We start from the raw sequence: 17517 nt of genomic DNA, 5'->3' as shown, positions 1-17517 counted from the left end.
CTAAGTCTGGTGACAGAAACCCTTTACCTTGCAAGGTGGGACCTCCATGGATGTGACTTTTTTTCCAGCACATCCCACAGATCAGAATGAAATCTGGGGAATTTGGAAGCCATGTCAACACCGTGAACTCTTTTATATTCCTCAAAAAATTCCAGAACAAGTTTTGCAGTGTGAATGAAGCTGTCACAGGTTGTCCTTTCTTGTGCCAGTTTGGTAGGTACTACATCGGCAGTCAGACATTTAAAGATGGCGCCCGCTCGAGAGTGCAGCAGGCGCAATTGCCGCGGGGTGCCCGCTGTTTTAAACAGAAGGCACCCAGCACTAAAGAATGTGACTGGCGATAACGTCAATCACACACATTTAACCCCTTGAATACCGCGGTCAAATGCGACCACAACATCTGTGAGGTTAAAACCCAGGACTGCGCTGTCCTGGCCGTGCATCGGCTCCCCCTAACGAGGATCGGGGGAGCCGGATGGTGTGTGCAGCAGTCTCTGTCCTCCTGAATGATCCGAGGCTGCTCCATAGGAACACAGTACAATTCTCATTGACTCCAGTGATAATGCATTGGAGTCTTCGAGAGAAGCAATCTATGATGAAAATAAATAAATAAATAAAATTAAAAAAATATAACACTCCCTTCAACCCCCTTCCCTAAAATAAAAATAAAAATACATAAACAATTAAAAAAATAAGCATCATAGGTATCGCCTCGTGCAAAAACACCCATACTATTAAAATATAAAAATGTTTACCCCAAATGACAAAACAGAAAATCCCGAATCCCTGTTTTTCAGTCGCTTTACTTCCCACAATTTTTTTTAATAAAAAGTGATAAAAAAAATCATGCACACCCCAAAATGAAATGTACAGATTACCTAGCAAAAATGAGTCCTCAAATAGCTCCATACACAGAATATGGCGATACAAAGAAAAAAATAAATTTCCCCAAAAATTTTAATTGTATTTTTTTGTATTAAAACGCAAGAAAAAAAATATACATATGTGTCATATAATTTTAATCGTACTGACCCAGAAAATGAAAGTAACAGGTCAGTTTTACTGCATAGGAAGCACTGTAAAAACACCAATGAAACTGTGGCAGAATTGTGTCTTTTGTAACAGCGGCTGCCCTGCTTACCGCTGCAGTCCCGGGCGCCATGTTCAGCGGTGATCTGCGGCCAGTGCTTTCCATCTACTGCTGCAGTCCTGGGCTCTGTCTGTGTAGGTACTGTTGTTCTAGGATCCGCTCCACAGTTTCCTCTCAGCCCTGGCCACAGCATGCTCGCTGCTTGTTTCCTGCAGCACTTCCTTAAGGGCCGGCGCACGTCACTTCCTCGGCTTTATGGGTTAGGTCATGTGACCTCTCTGACCAATCCTAGCCCTCCTGCACATATATAAGTGGCTTAGCCTCCTTCCCAGATGCCTCAGTGTCAAGGTCCTTGTTTCCTGCTAAGGTTCCTGATATCTGCTTGTGGTCCTGACTCATACTTGTGTTCCTGGACTCTGCTACCTGTTTGATCTCTGCCTGCTTGCCTTGACACTCCTGTTGCCGACCTGGATTGCGTGACCTGTGCCACCTGCCCTGACCTATTGAATGTCTGACTTCACCTGTGCCTCATCCTACGGTCCTGCACTGCTGCTCCTGGTAACGATTCAGCCTGCTGACAACGCCTGTACCTCTGGTACCTTTCTCAGGTACCTCCTGGTCTGCCTGGACCAGCTGCCTTAGAGGAGGTAGGACACGTGGCTTCACACCCACTGGTTCGTGACATCTTTTTATAATTCCACCCCATTTGGATTCCCCCCCCCCCACACTTTTCACTACATTGCATGCAACTGTATATGTTGCCACTACTATAAAGTACAACTTGTCCTGCAAAAACAAGCCCTCATACAGCTATGTGGATGTTAAAATAAAAAAATTATCGCTTTGGGAAGGCTGGGAGTAAAAAATGAAAAAGAAAAATCGCTCAGTCCTGAAGGAGTTAAAGCAGGCTGCTGTGATCTCAGCCAGCATGTAGAAGGAGAGAAGAGCTAGTGGAGGACTTGGTGACAAGTTGCAGGAGGAGAGGAGAGACACAGATCTTACTCTCCTTGTCTAATTGTAGGGGGAGGGTAACATGGACTTCTGTGCATGTTACTAATCCCAATTCCTTCATCTATTTCCTTTCAGAATGTCACATATACATTACACATTGCAGTAATAGCGACAATGATCAGAAGAGAAAAGTCATATATATTCCTGACAGATGGACAAGATTTTAATCAGTCAAAAATGACATTTTCAATCACTGTCTCCATAAATAATAGTTTTCAATTAACATACTTAAAAAAATAATAATAATGTATTCAGCCGCTTTTCTTATGGGGTAAACACCAATGAGCTCTTCCATTATGGAAGTGCTCATTAGTACAGCAGGATCGGGGAGCGGTGAATCCAATGCTCCCTATGTGGGCTCTGTACTTACCACTCTGGACTTCCTCGGCCTCACGCTGTGCTGTGACCTGTGTACAGGGTAAGGACATTGGCGCGCTCTGTTATCTAAAGCTATGAGATGTTGGGTCACAGCACGGCAGGAAGCTGGATCTCAGGAGGAGCAGCAGCGTCTGGAGCAGGAGAGGTGAGTTGATTTAGTTTTTTTTGTCTCTGATCTGAGTTCTGATTAACATGGGGGCCTGATCTGAGGTCTGACTGGGGGTCTTAGAAACACTGAGGTCTGAATAGGAGCTTTGCACACGTCAATATATTATTTTTACATTTTGATGCATTTTTTTAATTCCTGTTCAGCACAAAGTTACATGAAGGTGGACTTGGTTGTCATCAGTCCATCAAGGCAACTGAAATCATCAGGTTGTCTGCATTCACAAAATATATACTGTAGGTTTTGGGGGTGCACTTACTTTTCAAAGTGTGTAATACCTGTATTTTATAGGTTGTTACTTTTTTTTAAAATTCACAGCTTAAAACCAGATTCACCAGACGATATCTACATGTAAATTTAGGCCTGAGAGGTATGAGGGAACTTTTATTTTTAGGAGGTGTGCTGTATATAGCTTTCTGCTTGGTCACACTTTATCAACTTTTCATAAAATAAATAAGTAAATAAAAGACATTTTGACAATGTGCTGGGTGTCTACTTTCAGAAAATATATGGGTATCCCCCATACCCATATATTTTCTGAAAGTAGACACCCAGCACATTGTCAAAATGATTAGTCAAAATTATTTTGTAATTTTAGGTTTTGTTTGTACATGCCAACACTGCAAAAATTGGCCTGGTTACCAGATGCGCAAATTGTCCAGAATCCCCTGGCAGCAAAAAGGGTTAATGTTATGGCTGCTCAGGGTATATCATCTGTAATAGGTGAAAGATGATGTACAGCTCCCAGAATTCTGAAATTCAATATATGTCATGAATATCCTCAGAGGGAGTTCACATGAAGCTAAAGTATGACCAAAAAACACGACCACTTGGCTTTACTGCAAAACCATGCAACCATTAACAATCAATATGAAAACTGCGCCGATCTGCGGGTAAAATGCACATCTGTCTGCCGTTTTCAGTTGCGCCAAGGCTGCTACATATGAGATCACCATTAGACAGTGCTACTCTTGTCTACTATTGCCGTACAGCCCTGCTCACTTGAATCGGACTCAGAAACAATACCACGCATAGCCTACCAAAAAAGAAAAATGGCGCTGCTCCTAGGCCTTCAAGTAGCCTGAGCCCAGAGCATGGGTTGCAAAGTAAAAATGTGTAAACTATTCCTTAGGTCATTACAGCGTAGTCCGTACGGACTGTGAAGGATATTAAAATCTCTTCATTTAGATGCGGTTTCTGTGGTGCTACTATAGAGGTAAATAGATTAAATGAATAATATATTAAAGGGGATAACAGAAGAAGCAAAGCCCTTTCCCTTTGACATGAATATGTATTTCACATGCAATGATACAGTAATTAGTGAATAATAGAGCATAAAACGCAATAGGAATGCATAATCAAAATGACAGAAATGAACATCTCAGCCATCTATTGCATGAAGATAAAGGGGGTCATTTATTATCCAGAAGTATGCCTATATTAGGCGTATTTCAGGCGCAGATTGCACAGCAAAGGTTATTCAGCCAAGTCTAAGAAGTGAACGTGGCATGGGCGGGGAAGAGGATAGGCCGCAGGCCCGTCTCATTCATCACTTTCTACCCCTGTTTTAGGCGTAGAAAATGGTCTAAATGGAAGGCAAGGAAGCTGCCTTACATTTAGACTGGCGCTGGATGTGGCGAGGTTATGTAGAGGCCGGCGCTAGATATAGGGGTTATTAAGACCAGATCTAAAAGGCTGGTCTTAATAAATGACCCCCAAAACTGTGACAAACAAATGGGTAACAACTTTAGGCCGCCTGCACATGACCTTATGGCTTTTTCAGTGTTTTGCGGTCCGTTTCAAACGTATCCGTTTTCCGTTTTCAGTTTCAGTAGTGTTTCCATGTTTGGTTTCCGTTTTTTGCAGATCGCAAATGGAAACGGAAGCATGGCATATACAGCATACAGTAATTACATAGAAAAATTGGGCTGGGCATAACATTTTCAATAGATGGTTCCGCAAAAACTAAACGGATACGGAAGACGTACGGATGCATTCAGTATCCTTTCCGGTTTTTTTACAGCCCCATTGACTTAAATGGAGCCTCGGAACAGGATTTGCGGGCAATAATAGGACATGTTCTATCTTTGAATGGAAAAACTGAAATACGGAAATGGAATGCATACGGAGTACATTCAGTTTTTTTGCAGACCCATTGAAATGAATGGTTCCTTATACGGACGGCAAAAAAGGGATCGTAAATGGAAAAAAATAACATTCGTCTGCAGGAGGCCTTAATAGAAGAGTGAGGATGTCCAGCAATGGTCCATTCACACGTCCGCAAAATGGACCGCATCCGTTACGCAATTTTGCGTAACAGGTGCAGACCCATTAATTTTCAATGGGGCTGGAATGTGCTGTCCGCACCCACATTTGCGGATCCGCACTTCCGTTCCGCAAAAAAATAGAACATGTCCTATTCTTGTCCGCAATTGCGGACAAGAAAAGGCATTTTCTATAAGAGTGCCGGCGATGTGCGGTCCGCAAAATGCAGAACGCACATTGCCGGTGTCCGTGTTTTGCGGATCCGCAAAACATATACGGACGTGTGAATGGACCCTAATGCACATCCATATAACGAAAGCTAAGCTGCTGCTCATACTGGCATGTCAATAAAGGTGTGGGCAGCATGCAGCACTTTTCTGCAGCCGGGAAACCCGGTCATTTTGCGGCAGGCCACTGGAGTCTATGACTACGGTCCCTACTGTTCATCCTCAAAGGCCACAGGCCATTAGAGCAGTAAAAACCGTGCAGGAGGTCACAACGACATTGTGACTTCCTGCACCAGGTCTCAAGCACCGTGATACCTGTGTCCTAACGCAGGTGTTTGTGATCATGTCATTTTGCCGCCGCCAGCAGGTCGCTGTGATGTCATTGCAACTCATCACAACGCAGCGAACAGAGGGACATTATAATGCAGGGGGCACTATAAGGGGGGCATTATTACAGAGCAGATCACTACAGGGGGCATTATAATTCAGAGTGCACTACAAGGGGGGCATTAATATAGGCCACAGCGCTACAGGAGGCCGTTATAATACAGGGTGCAATACAAGGGGGCATTACTATAGATCAGAGCACGACGGGGCATTATAACACAGGGGGTACAACAAGGAGGGCATTAATAAAGGCCAGAAGACTACAGGGGGCATTATAATACAAGGCGCACTACAAGGCGGCCATTAATGTAGGCCAAAGCAGTACAGGAGGGCAATATAATATAGGGGGCATCACAAGAGGGGCATTAGTACAGGCCAGATCACTAAAGGGGACATTATAATGCAGGAGACACTACAAAGGGGGCATTAATAGAAAGCAGATCGCTATAGGGGACTATTTAATGCAAGGGACACTACCAAGGGGACATTAATACATTGCAGATAGCTACAGAGGGCATTATAATGCAGGAGACACTACAAAGGGGATATTAATACAGGACAGATCACTACAGGTGGCATTATAATAAAGGGGACAGTACAAGGGGGCAGTATACTACAGGAGCACTACTGGGGGAAATAATACAGACTGGAGCACTACAAGGGGTGTGTTAAATTACTGGGGGCACTACTAGGGGCATTATAATACAGAGGACACTACAGATGGGTTATAACTGCAGGAGGACATTATAACTACAGGGGCACTGCAGGGGGTATTATTACTATGTGGTGCACTGCAAGAGGGGGCATTATAACTACATGGGGTACTTCAGGAGGTATTATTACTATGTGGTGCACTGCAAGAGGGGGCATTATAACTACATGGGGCACTTCAGGAGGTCATTGTGTAAATACTGAGGCTACTACAGGGGGCATTATAACCACTAGAGCTACTGTGGGGCACATAAATATTGGGGACACTATAAGGGCATGACAGCTACTGGGGACACTATAGGAGGCTTTTATTACTACTGTGGGCTCTATAGGGAAGCCTTATATAAGGGCCTCATTACTGCTGGAGGCACTATAGGGGGGCCTTATTTCTACTGGGGGCACCATGGTGGCATAATTACTACTAATGGGGGCATTCTTGGGGAGCATTATCAATATTGGGGATACAATGAGGAGGATTATCTGTATGGTACTGTTATTTCTGCAGTATAATATTTGTGGCCATTGGGGAGCACAGCAGTCACATATTGGGGGTAGCAGCAAGATGACAATGTTGGGGTACCAGAAAGGGGAGGATCATGTAAAAGTGAGAAACCTGTCTGTGAGCCAAACTAACAGAGAGGATATGCGGCTGAAAGAAGTCATCAAGGCGATCTGGTCCGAATGGGGAAGATGAAAGAGGAGAACATCTACATCTGAGGAGACATCACTGGATGTAAGAGGTATTCTATTTACAATAATTATTTCTATGTGCGGCCCATAAATCTGAGTTTGAGACTTCTGGTTTAGATGGTGAAGTGGGCCTGTCCATATATGATCCTATAGATACAGTATGTGGATAAAGAAGGGTGGTACGACTGAAAAAAAGGAACTAACTGATCAACGCAGATGAGCTTGAAAATTGCAAATAATTAAATGAAAGAGTTAGAGTGCTGAGTACAGTTAAAGAGCACATGCCAGCAGGATCAACCCCATTACACAAAGCACGCTACCTTGAAGGGTTGATCCAGCTGACTAAATAACAACTGCCTTGTGAAAATCAGTTGTGGCATTTCCTAGAAATAAGACTTTTATTATTTATGCAAATAAAGACTTCAATGCACTGAAAGGCGTGGGTAGCACTAGAAAGATGACGCCCACTGAAGGGCTATGCCCCGCCCTCGATTAATTGACTCCGTAATTTGCATAAAGAAGTAACGCTGCTGATATTCACAGGACAGGTATCATTTTAATCAGTAGGATTAACCCTGCTAGGCAACCTGCTTTTTTCTATAGAGTTGATCCTACTGATATGTGGTCTAAGTCATATAGGGTTGATCCTGCTGACTTGATTCGTACACAAAAAGAAGAGTGGGGATGCAGCAGATTATAAACTCATCATGCATGGGTGGATAGCATTGCACAATATACGCCCCCTGTAGGAGTAAATGACAGAAAAATCAACATCTGACAATTTAAGTGAGGTGCTCAGTGGATGATGAGGAGGGATGTATGATTGACACTGTACAATAATGCTGGCTTCCAAATAAATACTCACCTTTTTACCATTCTGAATGGTCAATGAATAGAAGGATGCACAATTTGAGCAAGAGTGGTGGAAATATATAAAGCGAAGTATGATAGGCAGCTAATTACAAATAATTCACCAGGATAGAGGGGGAGAATGCCCCTGCGGCGGCATAATGTAATGAGAATAGCCCTGGATGTATCACATGGTATAAATGCCCCTGGATGTATAACATTGTATGAATATCCCTGGATATATATCATTGTATGAATGCCCCTGAATATATAACATGGTATGAATGCCCCTGAATATATAACATGGTATGAATGCCCCTGGATATATAACACGGTATGAATGCCCCTGAATATATAACATGGTATGAATGCCCCTGGATATATAACATGTATGAATACCCCTGGATATATAACATTGTATGACTACCCCTTGATATATATCATTGTATGAATGCCCCTGAATATATAACACGGTATGAATACCCCTGGATATATAACATGGTATGAATACCCCTGGATATGTAACATGGCATGAATACCCCTGGATATATAACATGGCATGAATACCCCTGGATATATAACATGGCATGAATACCCCTGGATATATAACATGGTATGAATGCCCCTGGATATATAACATGGTATGAATGCCCCTGGATATATAAAATGTATCCCCTGCATATATAACAATGTATGAATACCCCTGTAGATATAACATGTATGAATACCCCTGTAGATATAACATGTATGAATACCCCTGTAGCTATAACATGTATGAATACCCCTGCACATATAACAATGTATGAATACCCCTGGATATATAACACGGTATGAAAGCCCCTGTATATATAACATTGTATGAAGCCCCCTGGATATATAACACGGTATGAAAGCCCCTGGATATATAACATGATATAAATGCCCCTGTATATATAACAATGTATGAATACCCCTGGATATATAACACGGTATGAAAGCCCCTGTATATATAACATTGTATGAATCCCACTGGATATATAACACGGTATGAAAGCCCCTGGATATATAACATGATATAAATGCCCCTGTATATATAACAATGTATGAATACCCCTGGATATAGAACATGGTATGAAAGCCCCTGGATATATAACATGGTATGAATACCCCTGTAGATATAACATGTATGAATACCCCTGGATATATAACACGGTATGAATACCCCTGGATATATAACACGGTATGAATACCCCTGGATATATAACACGGTATGAATACCCCTGGATATATAACACGGTATGAATACCCCTGGATATATAACACGGTATGAATACCCCTGGATATATAACACGGTATGAATACCCCTGGATATATAACACGGTATGAATACCCCTGGATATATAACACGGTATGAATACCCCTGGATATATAACACGGTATGAATACCCCTGGATATATAACACGGTATGAATACCCCTGGATATATAACACGGTATGAATACCCCTGGATATATAACACGGTATGAATACCCCTGGATATATAACACGGTATGAATACCCCTGGATATATAACACGGTATGAATACCCCTGGATATATAACACGGTATGAATACCCCTGGATATATAACACGGTATGAATACCCCTGGATATATAACACGGTATGAATACCCCTGGAGATATAACACGGTATGAATACCCCTGGAGATATAACACGGTATGAATACCCCTGGAGATATAACACGGTATGAATACCCCTGGAGATATAACACGGTATGAATACCCCTGGAGATATAACACGGTATGAATGAATACCCCTGGATATGAGGGGCAGCAGGTGTGTGAGGGGGAAGCCAGTGCTCACCTTTGTGCATGCCCGTGTACCGGTCCTTCAGCACTGTGAGCTCATAGATCTTGCCGAATTGCTCGAAGAGAGGCTTCAAGTCCTTCTCCTCCAGGTTGCGAGGGATTTGCCCCACAAACAATTTGATGGCGTCCAGGTCCTTCATGCTGTCTGACTGCTGAGCAGGGGGCTCGGGGCCGCTCATGGGGCAGGCTCGGGGCTGCTGCTGCTGCGGGGGATGCTGCTGCTGCTGCCTCCTCGCCTCTCTCTCCGTCAGTCTGGCCATCTCCAGCCCCTCGGTAGGCTGGATCAGTCACACAGGCAGAGCTCTCAGCTGGAAACTGGGGTGTGAGTGAAAAGCTGAACAGCAGCGATTCCAGCAGCCGGAACGTAAGAGCGCCTCCTGCTGGCGGCTTCGCTGAACGTCACCACAGCTGCTGCTTTCCAGCACCTTGGACAGTGCTCATTCACAGTTGGCAGACTAATACTCGCCCCTTATTTCTGGCCCCAGTGCCAGTAGCCTGAGAGGGAAGTGCTAGCATTACACACCATATTCATGCCCACATTAGGTGCCCATTCCTTCAACCACAATAGAAAAATAATAGAATGTACTGCACAACAGCCGGCAGGACTAGTGCTAGTGATATGGTCCTGTTCCTACATCTGCCATAGGAAATGCACTGGAAATTGTGGACCAAGTAATGGCCTGAACGCTCCCTGGCATCTCAGCCTTGCCCCCTGAGCGAGCCATTTCTGATAACTAGGGTGCCTAACTAGATTTTTGAGAATCGGTTCCATTCACATGAAAGGCTTCCATAAATCCATTTGCGTACCGCCAAAACAAATGGAACGGATACTATTTTCTGTAACAGAATCTGCTGTGTGTGAGGGCACCCTGGGTCTATCATGTTATGGTTGCAGACCCTGCTGATCACATCCTAGCAGCTAGAGCAAGGGTCAGCAACCTCCGGCCCTCCAGAACTGAGCCCAAAAAGTGGTAAAGGGTGCACTGCGCATGCGCAGCTGCCTTCCATTCATTTTCTATAGGCCGCCGCAAATATCTGGGTGCTGTCTCGGCTATTTCTGTCGGGCTTATAGAAGTGAATGCGAGCGGTGGCTGGTCATGCGCGGTGCGCTCCCATTCACTTCTATGGGGAGAATGCTAGGTGGTGGCCAGACCGAAGTCCCCTAGCCTCCACCTTGCGGGGCTCCGTTCTTGGCGGTGGGACTCGCACCTAGCGATATGACCCCATTGTCTGAGATGAGACAACCCCTTTAAGCCTAGCAGTGCACATGGAATATGGATGACATGCGGTGGGCAAAACAGACACACGGACCAACAACGGAGCCTTCAAGGACATCTTCAGCGATGAAACACTGACTTGTCATGGACTAAATGAATGACACAGGAGTGTGAAAGAGGCCTAAGAAATATGTAGACAATCAAAGGTAAAAACAATATAGCTGTGTGAAAAAACCCCAAGCAATGTCCAGTGATGAAAGAGGCACTAACATTCACTATATTGGTACCCATATGGAACAATTACATTGGGGTGAAGATATGCAAGTGGGCATTTTGTCCTAGAAGTGCTTAAAGGGGTGAATACAGCAAACCAAATATTTTTATGCGATAGATAAATGTGACAGGAACATTTTTATATTGGTTGCATAGATTTTTATTTTTGTCGTTTTTTGCATATATAAAGAAAAAAAAAAACATTCATGTTACCCGTCATCTGAAAGGAAATTATAAAATTAGGTGCATTATTTGTAGTGATATTTTAAGATAGTTTCCTGGTATTTTTTGGCCTTTTTTAATTGCAGTATGCTCTGTGTGTTCTTTCACACATTTCCCCATATACTTCCGTACTGGAAAATAATAGTATAGCAGCACCTGATCTATACTTGGAAACACCACTGATGTGATCTCCTGATATGCCCCTCTAATATACGGTTGCCCTTTGAAGTTATTATAAGGCTACTTTCACACTAGCGGCAGCCTTCTCCGACATGTCAGTTTTATTCCGGCCGCCTCTCGGCATGTTTGCCGTGCTGCCGCCGGAACTCCGGCCCGCCCCCACTAAAGTCAAAGGGGCCGGAGCGCACCTCCGGTGGCACGCGTGCACTAGCGGCAGCACAGATCCGGCTGCTGCCGCTAGTGTGAAAGTAGCCTAATATTGTCCTGTAATAGAAGAACCTATTGTAAACCTGACTACTATTGGGAAGTCAAAATATTCAGATGGACTGCAATAAAGGGTTGTGCAAGAAACCTTCATGTCTTTTACTGAGAGGCTTCTTTCTGGCCCCACTGCCATAAAGTCCAGAATGGTGGAATGCTGCAGTAATGCTTGACCTTCTGGAAATCTCTCCCATCTGGACACAGGATCTTTTGAAGCTCTGCCAGAGTGGCCATTGGGTCCTTGGTCACCTATCTTAGCAAGGTCCTTCTCTCCTATCACTTACATTTAAGAATTATGGAGGCCACTGTGCTCTTGAAAACTTTCAGTGCAGCATATATTTTTTGTACCTTTCTCCAGATCCGTGCCTCCAATCTTGTCTTTGAGCTCTACAGGCAGTTAATTCCTCTTTATGGCTTGGTTGTTGCTCTGATATGCATTGTGAGCTGTGAGATCTTATATAGACAGGAATGTGTCTTTCCAAATCATGTCCAATCAACTCAGTTTACCAAAGTGGACTCCAATAAAGGTGCAGAAATATCTCAAGGATGATCAAGAGAATTGGGAGGCCTCCAGAGCAAAATTTCAAGGGTCATGGCAAAGTTTCTGAATACATATACCCATGTGAAATTTTAGTTTTTCCTTTTCAATAAGTTAGCATAAATGTCAAAAAATCTGTTAACATTTTTTTTTTATTAAGGGGATTCAGTACAGATTGATGGTGGAAAACTTGATTATTGCTTTCTATTTTAGCACAAGGCCATAACATAACAAAATGTAAAATAAAAAGTGAAAGGGTCTGAAAACTTTCCAAATAAAATGTACCTTACAGGTTATCTACCACATCTAGACATGTGGTTTAGGATTCATCCACACGGCCGTGTCTGTATTCCGGTACACAAACAATGGATCCCCAAAATATGGATATATTCAGTATTTTTATCGGTCCTATCAATAAAAACGGCTGTTCATGTTTGCAATATGTATAATTTGCAGAAAGGCCACACATATCCACAAAAAATACGGATGTGTGCATGGTCCCATAGAAATGAATGGGTCACTATCTGCCAAACATGAGGATAGCACATGGATGAAAAATCTAATGGTGTGCCAAGTTTTCAACCAACTGATCGATTTGGGTTGCCTGTTGGGACCATGGTCGGACTGGCTCACTAGAGTACCAGAGGATCCTCTGGTGGGCCCAGTTAATAAAGCCATAATAGGCCCCAAAAGGTCCAAGAAAAATTGTAATTGAATGACTTTGGCGCTGATGACTGGCCACTAGGTTCTATGCTATATGTTTTGAATCAATAAGACTTTATCGATGATATGGAGGTTGGGCCCCGAGCATAATTTTCTCTGGTGGGCCCAAGGATTCCCAGTCCGACGCTGGTTGGGACCACGACTTAACACAAGAACAGTTGTCCCTTTCCCATGTTCTGATGGAGCTGCAGGTCGAGTATGTGCCCTGCCACTCCATCCATTATCTATAGGACTGACAGAGGTAACCAAGTACAGCGCTCTTTTATTTCCAGCGGTTCCATAGAGAATAAATGAAGCAGCAAGGCACATGCTCAGCTTGCCGCTCCATCAGGATGGGGAAAGGGATCCCTGTTCTTAGGATCAGTAGCAGTCCCAGTGGTCGGACCCCTACCAGTCAAATAGTGATCCCCTATCCTGTGGATAGAAGATAACTTGAAAACTTTGTACAACAACTTAAAGCTATGCATGGTATTCATCTTATGAAGCTGAGGGTTAAAACTTGAGAAGATCTAGTTTGTCAACAGACAAACCCACCAGGACCGGATGGCATACACCCCTGTATCCTAAGGGAATTAAGTAATGTCATAGCCAGACCCTTATTTCTGATATCTGCAGACTCTATACTGACAGGGAATGTCCCACAGGATTGGCGCATAGCAAATGTGGTGCCAATATTTAAAAAGGGTCCAAAAACAGACCGCGGAAACTATAGGCCGGTAAGTTTAACATCTGTTTGAAGGTTTTCTGAGAGATGCTATCTTGGAGCATCTCAATGGAAATAAGCAAATAACGCCATATCAGCATGGCTTCGTGAGGGATTGGTCATGTCAAACTAATTTAATTAGTTTCTATGAGGAGGAAAGTTCTAGACTTGACAGCGGCGAATCAATGGATGCCGTATATCTGGACTTCTCCAAAGCATTTGACACTGTACCACATAAAAGGTTAGTATATAAAATGAGAATGCTCGGACTGGGAGAAAACGTCTGTATGTGGGTAAGTAACTGGCTGAGTGATAGAAAACAGAGGGTGGTTATTAACGGTACATACTCAGATTGGGTCACTGTCACTAGTGGGGTACCTCAGGGGTCAGTATTGGGCCCTATTCTCTTCAATATACAGTATTTACTAATGATCTTGTAGAAGGCATAGTAAAATATCAATTTTCGCAGATGACACTAAACTGTGTAAAGTAATTAACACGGAAGAGGACAGTATACTACTACAGAGGGATCTGGATAGATTGGAGGCTTGGGCAGATAAGTGGCAGATGAGGTTTAACCCTGATAAATGTAAAGTTATGCACATGGGAAGGAATAATGCAAGTCACCCGTACATACTAAATGGTAAAACACTCGGTAACACTGACATGGAAAAGGATCTAGGAATTTTAATAAACAGCAAAATAAGCAGTAAAAACCAGTGTCAGGCAGCTGCTGCCAAGGGTAATAAGATAATGAGTTGCATCAAAAGGGGCATAGATGCCCGTGATGAGAACATAGTCCTACCACTTTACAAATCACTAGTCAGACCACACATGGAGTACTGTGCACAGTTCTGGGCTCCTGTGAACAAGGCAGACATAGCAGAGCTGGAGAGGGTCCAGAGGAGGGCAACTAAAGTAATAACCGGAATGGGGCAACTACAGTACCCTGAAAGATTATCAAAATTAGGGTTATTCACTTTAGAAAAAAGACGACTAAGGGGAGATCTAATTACTATGTATAAATATATCAGGGGACAGTACAGAGATCTATCTCATCATCTGTTTATTCCCAGGACTGTGAGTGTGACGAGGGGACATCCTCTGCGTCTGGAGGAAAGAAGGTTTGTACACAAACATAGAAGAGGATTCTTTACGGTAAGAGCAGTGAGACTATGGAACTCTCTGCCTGAGGAGGTGGTGATGGTGAGTACAATAAAGGAATTCAAGAGGGGCCTGGATGTATTTCTGGAGCGTAATAATATTACAGGCTATAGCTACTAGAGAGGGTTCGTTGATCCAGGGATTTATTCTGATTGCCTGATTGGAGTCGGGAAGGAATTTTTTCAACCTTAAGTGAGGAAAATTTGCTTCTACCTCAGTTTTTTTTTTGCCTTCCTCTGGATCAACTTGCAGGATAACAGGCCGAACTGGATGGACAAATGTCTTTTTTCGGCCTTATATACTATGTTACTAACTGACACGATCAATTACTGTACTGGTGAGATCTTGCCAATATGCAATGATTATTAGACAATCAAGTCAGATTAAATTGTTAGCTGAACGTGAAGTAATCTCAGACGTATTTCAGTAATAAAAATGTCAAACAGAAGACAAAATCTGAAAACATCTTACATCATTTTGAAAAACATTAAAAAAAAAAAATCAATTGATGTCTATTATTAAATCTAATTTGTGTGAAGTCTGCAAATTTCCAGAGGTGTCATGCTGCCTCCTTGTGGCCAACTAAGTATATAGACTTTCCTTAAAAGGCTATTCCTTTCCTCTAATGCTATGGCAGATCACTAAGGGCAGGGGCGTAGCTATAGGGGAAGCGGCTGCATTGGGCCCCAAACCATTTCTAGTTACGTCACTAAGAGAATGGGCCTTTGTTGTAGTTTTTCTGCAGAATTCTCGGTCCAGGCTTCTAACCTCCGTCTTATCATTCCTTTGCTTCCATCTGCGCTGTCTGTACCTACATACTCACAAGGTACTTTATGCTATAAATTTACTCCACTAGCAACACTTTTAGAGAAAAAAAATGAACCAGGAACTGTCTTTGTGTATTTTTCTGTTCATTTAAATATTAATGGGGGCTACAGTACCCCAGACAACCTGTTTTCACAGCGCAATAAGACCACTGTCATCATCATCAATCTGATCATCTTCATCACTTACATCATAATGTTTGTTTCAACTTTCATGAAAGTGCAAAGGAATTTAAAGCCAGTCAAAGAAAATGAGAGAGACCATATTGGAGTCAATTGCCCACTGGGCAAATTAACCTGGATCTCACCCATCACTGATATAAAACATTATGGAGGAATCTAAGGGCACATGGGCGAATGTGTGCGGCCCATGCCCATTTTGCAGCCCACAAAACTTGAACGGGTCCACAAGATGCAGAGAGTAGCGGAGACATGGAGTGGAAGCCCACGTAAGCACTATGGAGTCTTTCCATGGGATTTCAGTTCATGTCTCCGCATCACAAAAAAATTGAACATGTTTTAATTTTTGTAGTGTGGACTGAATCTTGCGGATCATGGACCCATTCAAGTGAATGGGTCTGCAGCCGCATATAGCGACCACACGGTACTGGCTGCAGACGCTGGTGTGCATGAGCCCTAATTCCGGCATAGAGTTCCGTCACAGGGGCTCTATACCGGAAAATAACTGATCAGGCATATCCCCATACATTCTGAATGGAGAGTAATCCGTTCAGGATGCATCAGGATGTCTTCAGTTCAGTCTTTTTGACTGATCAGGCAAAAGATAAAACCGCAGCATGCTACGGTTTTATCTCCGGTAAAAAAAAACTGAAGACTTGCCTGAATGTCAGCATTTTTCCTCATAGGAATGTATTAGTGCCGGATCCGGCATTCAGAATACCGGATCCGGCATTCAGAATACCGGATCCGGCCTGCGCATGCGCAGACCGGTAAAAATGTGAAAAAAAAAATACAAGACGGATCCGTCTGTCCGCATGACAAGCGGAGAGATGGATCCGTTCTTGCAATGCATTTGTGAGACGGATCCGCATTCGCATCCGTCTCACAAATGCTTTCAGTCACACCCAGATTGGTACATCAGACGACGGAACTGCCCGCCGGATCACACTGCCACAAGTGTGAAAGTAGCCTAAATCAGCTTTTTGTAGAAAAATGTAGTTGCCATATCTAAAGAGTCTGCACATTCTTCATCCAACCAACTTGCTAAATCTTATTCAGGGAATTCTGCAGTTTAATTTTAAATACATTATTTTCTATTATTTTTTTTATTTCTGACCCACACACCAGTCCACTTTAATGAAAATGACTTAGGTCATTGTCACACAGTCAGTATTTGGTCAGTATTTTTCAAGTATTTGTAAGCCAAAAAACAGGAGCAAGTTGAAATCACAGAAGAGGTACAAATCTTTCCATTATAATTGATCTCTGTAGGTCAGGCTTGTCCAAACTGCGGCCCTCCAGCTGTTGCAAAACTACAACTCCCAGCATGCCTGGGTAGCTTACAGCTATTAGGGCATGCTGGGAGTTGTAGTTTTGCAACAGCTGGAGGGCCGCAGTTTGGACATGCCTGCTGTAGGTGGACTGGCCATAGACCCTACAGGAAAACTTCCCGGTGGGCCGATGTCAATGGGGCCGCCTGAGCCCTCTTCACGGCTGCCAGCCAGATAAGTAATGATCTGATGCTCCCCTCCTGATTTCTAAATTCAACTATATTGCCACTCATGCAAGAGCTGCTTCCTCTTCAAAGTTTCCCTTCATCTCCTTTGTAGT

The 17517-nt window shown here is 43.2% G+C and overlaps 1 protein-coding gene across 23 annotated transcripts in view; it reads right to left on the bottom strand.

The window, feature by feature from the left end:
* CELF5 (CUGBP Elav-like family member 5) overlaps positions 1-9881 on the bottom strand; it is a 118244-nt gene extending 108363 nt beyond the window's left edge. For all 23 annotated transcript variants that reach the window (XM_044284711.1, XM_044284792.1, XM_044284656.1 and 20 more), the window contains exon 1: positions 9617-9881. In XM_044284711.1, the coding sequence (XP_044140646.1) occupies positions 9617-9881 (265 nt within the window). The remainder of the gene's footprint in view (positions 1-9616) is intronic.
* Between the last annotated feature and the right edge of the window lie 7636 nt (positions 9882-17517).

This window comes from Bufo gargarizans, chromosome 1 (genome assembly GCF_014858855.1).
Source record: "Bufo gargarizans isolate SCDJY-AF-19 chromosome 1, ASM1485885v1, whole genome shotgun sequence".
NCBI classification, from domain to species: domain Eukaryota; kingdom Metazoa; phylum Chordata; class Amphibia; order Anura; family Bufonidae; genus Bufo; species Bufo gargarizans.
Note: the sequence above shows the minus strand (reverse complement) of the source record. Positions and strands in the feature narration are given on the sequence as shown.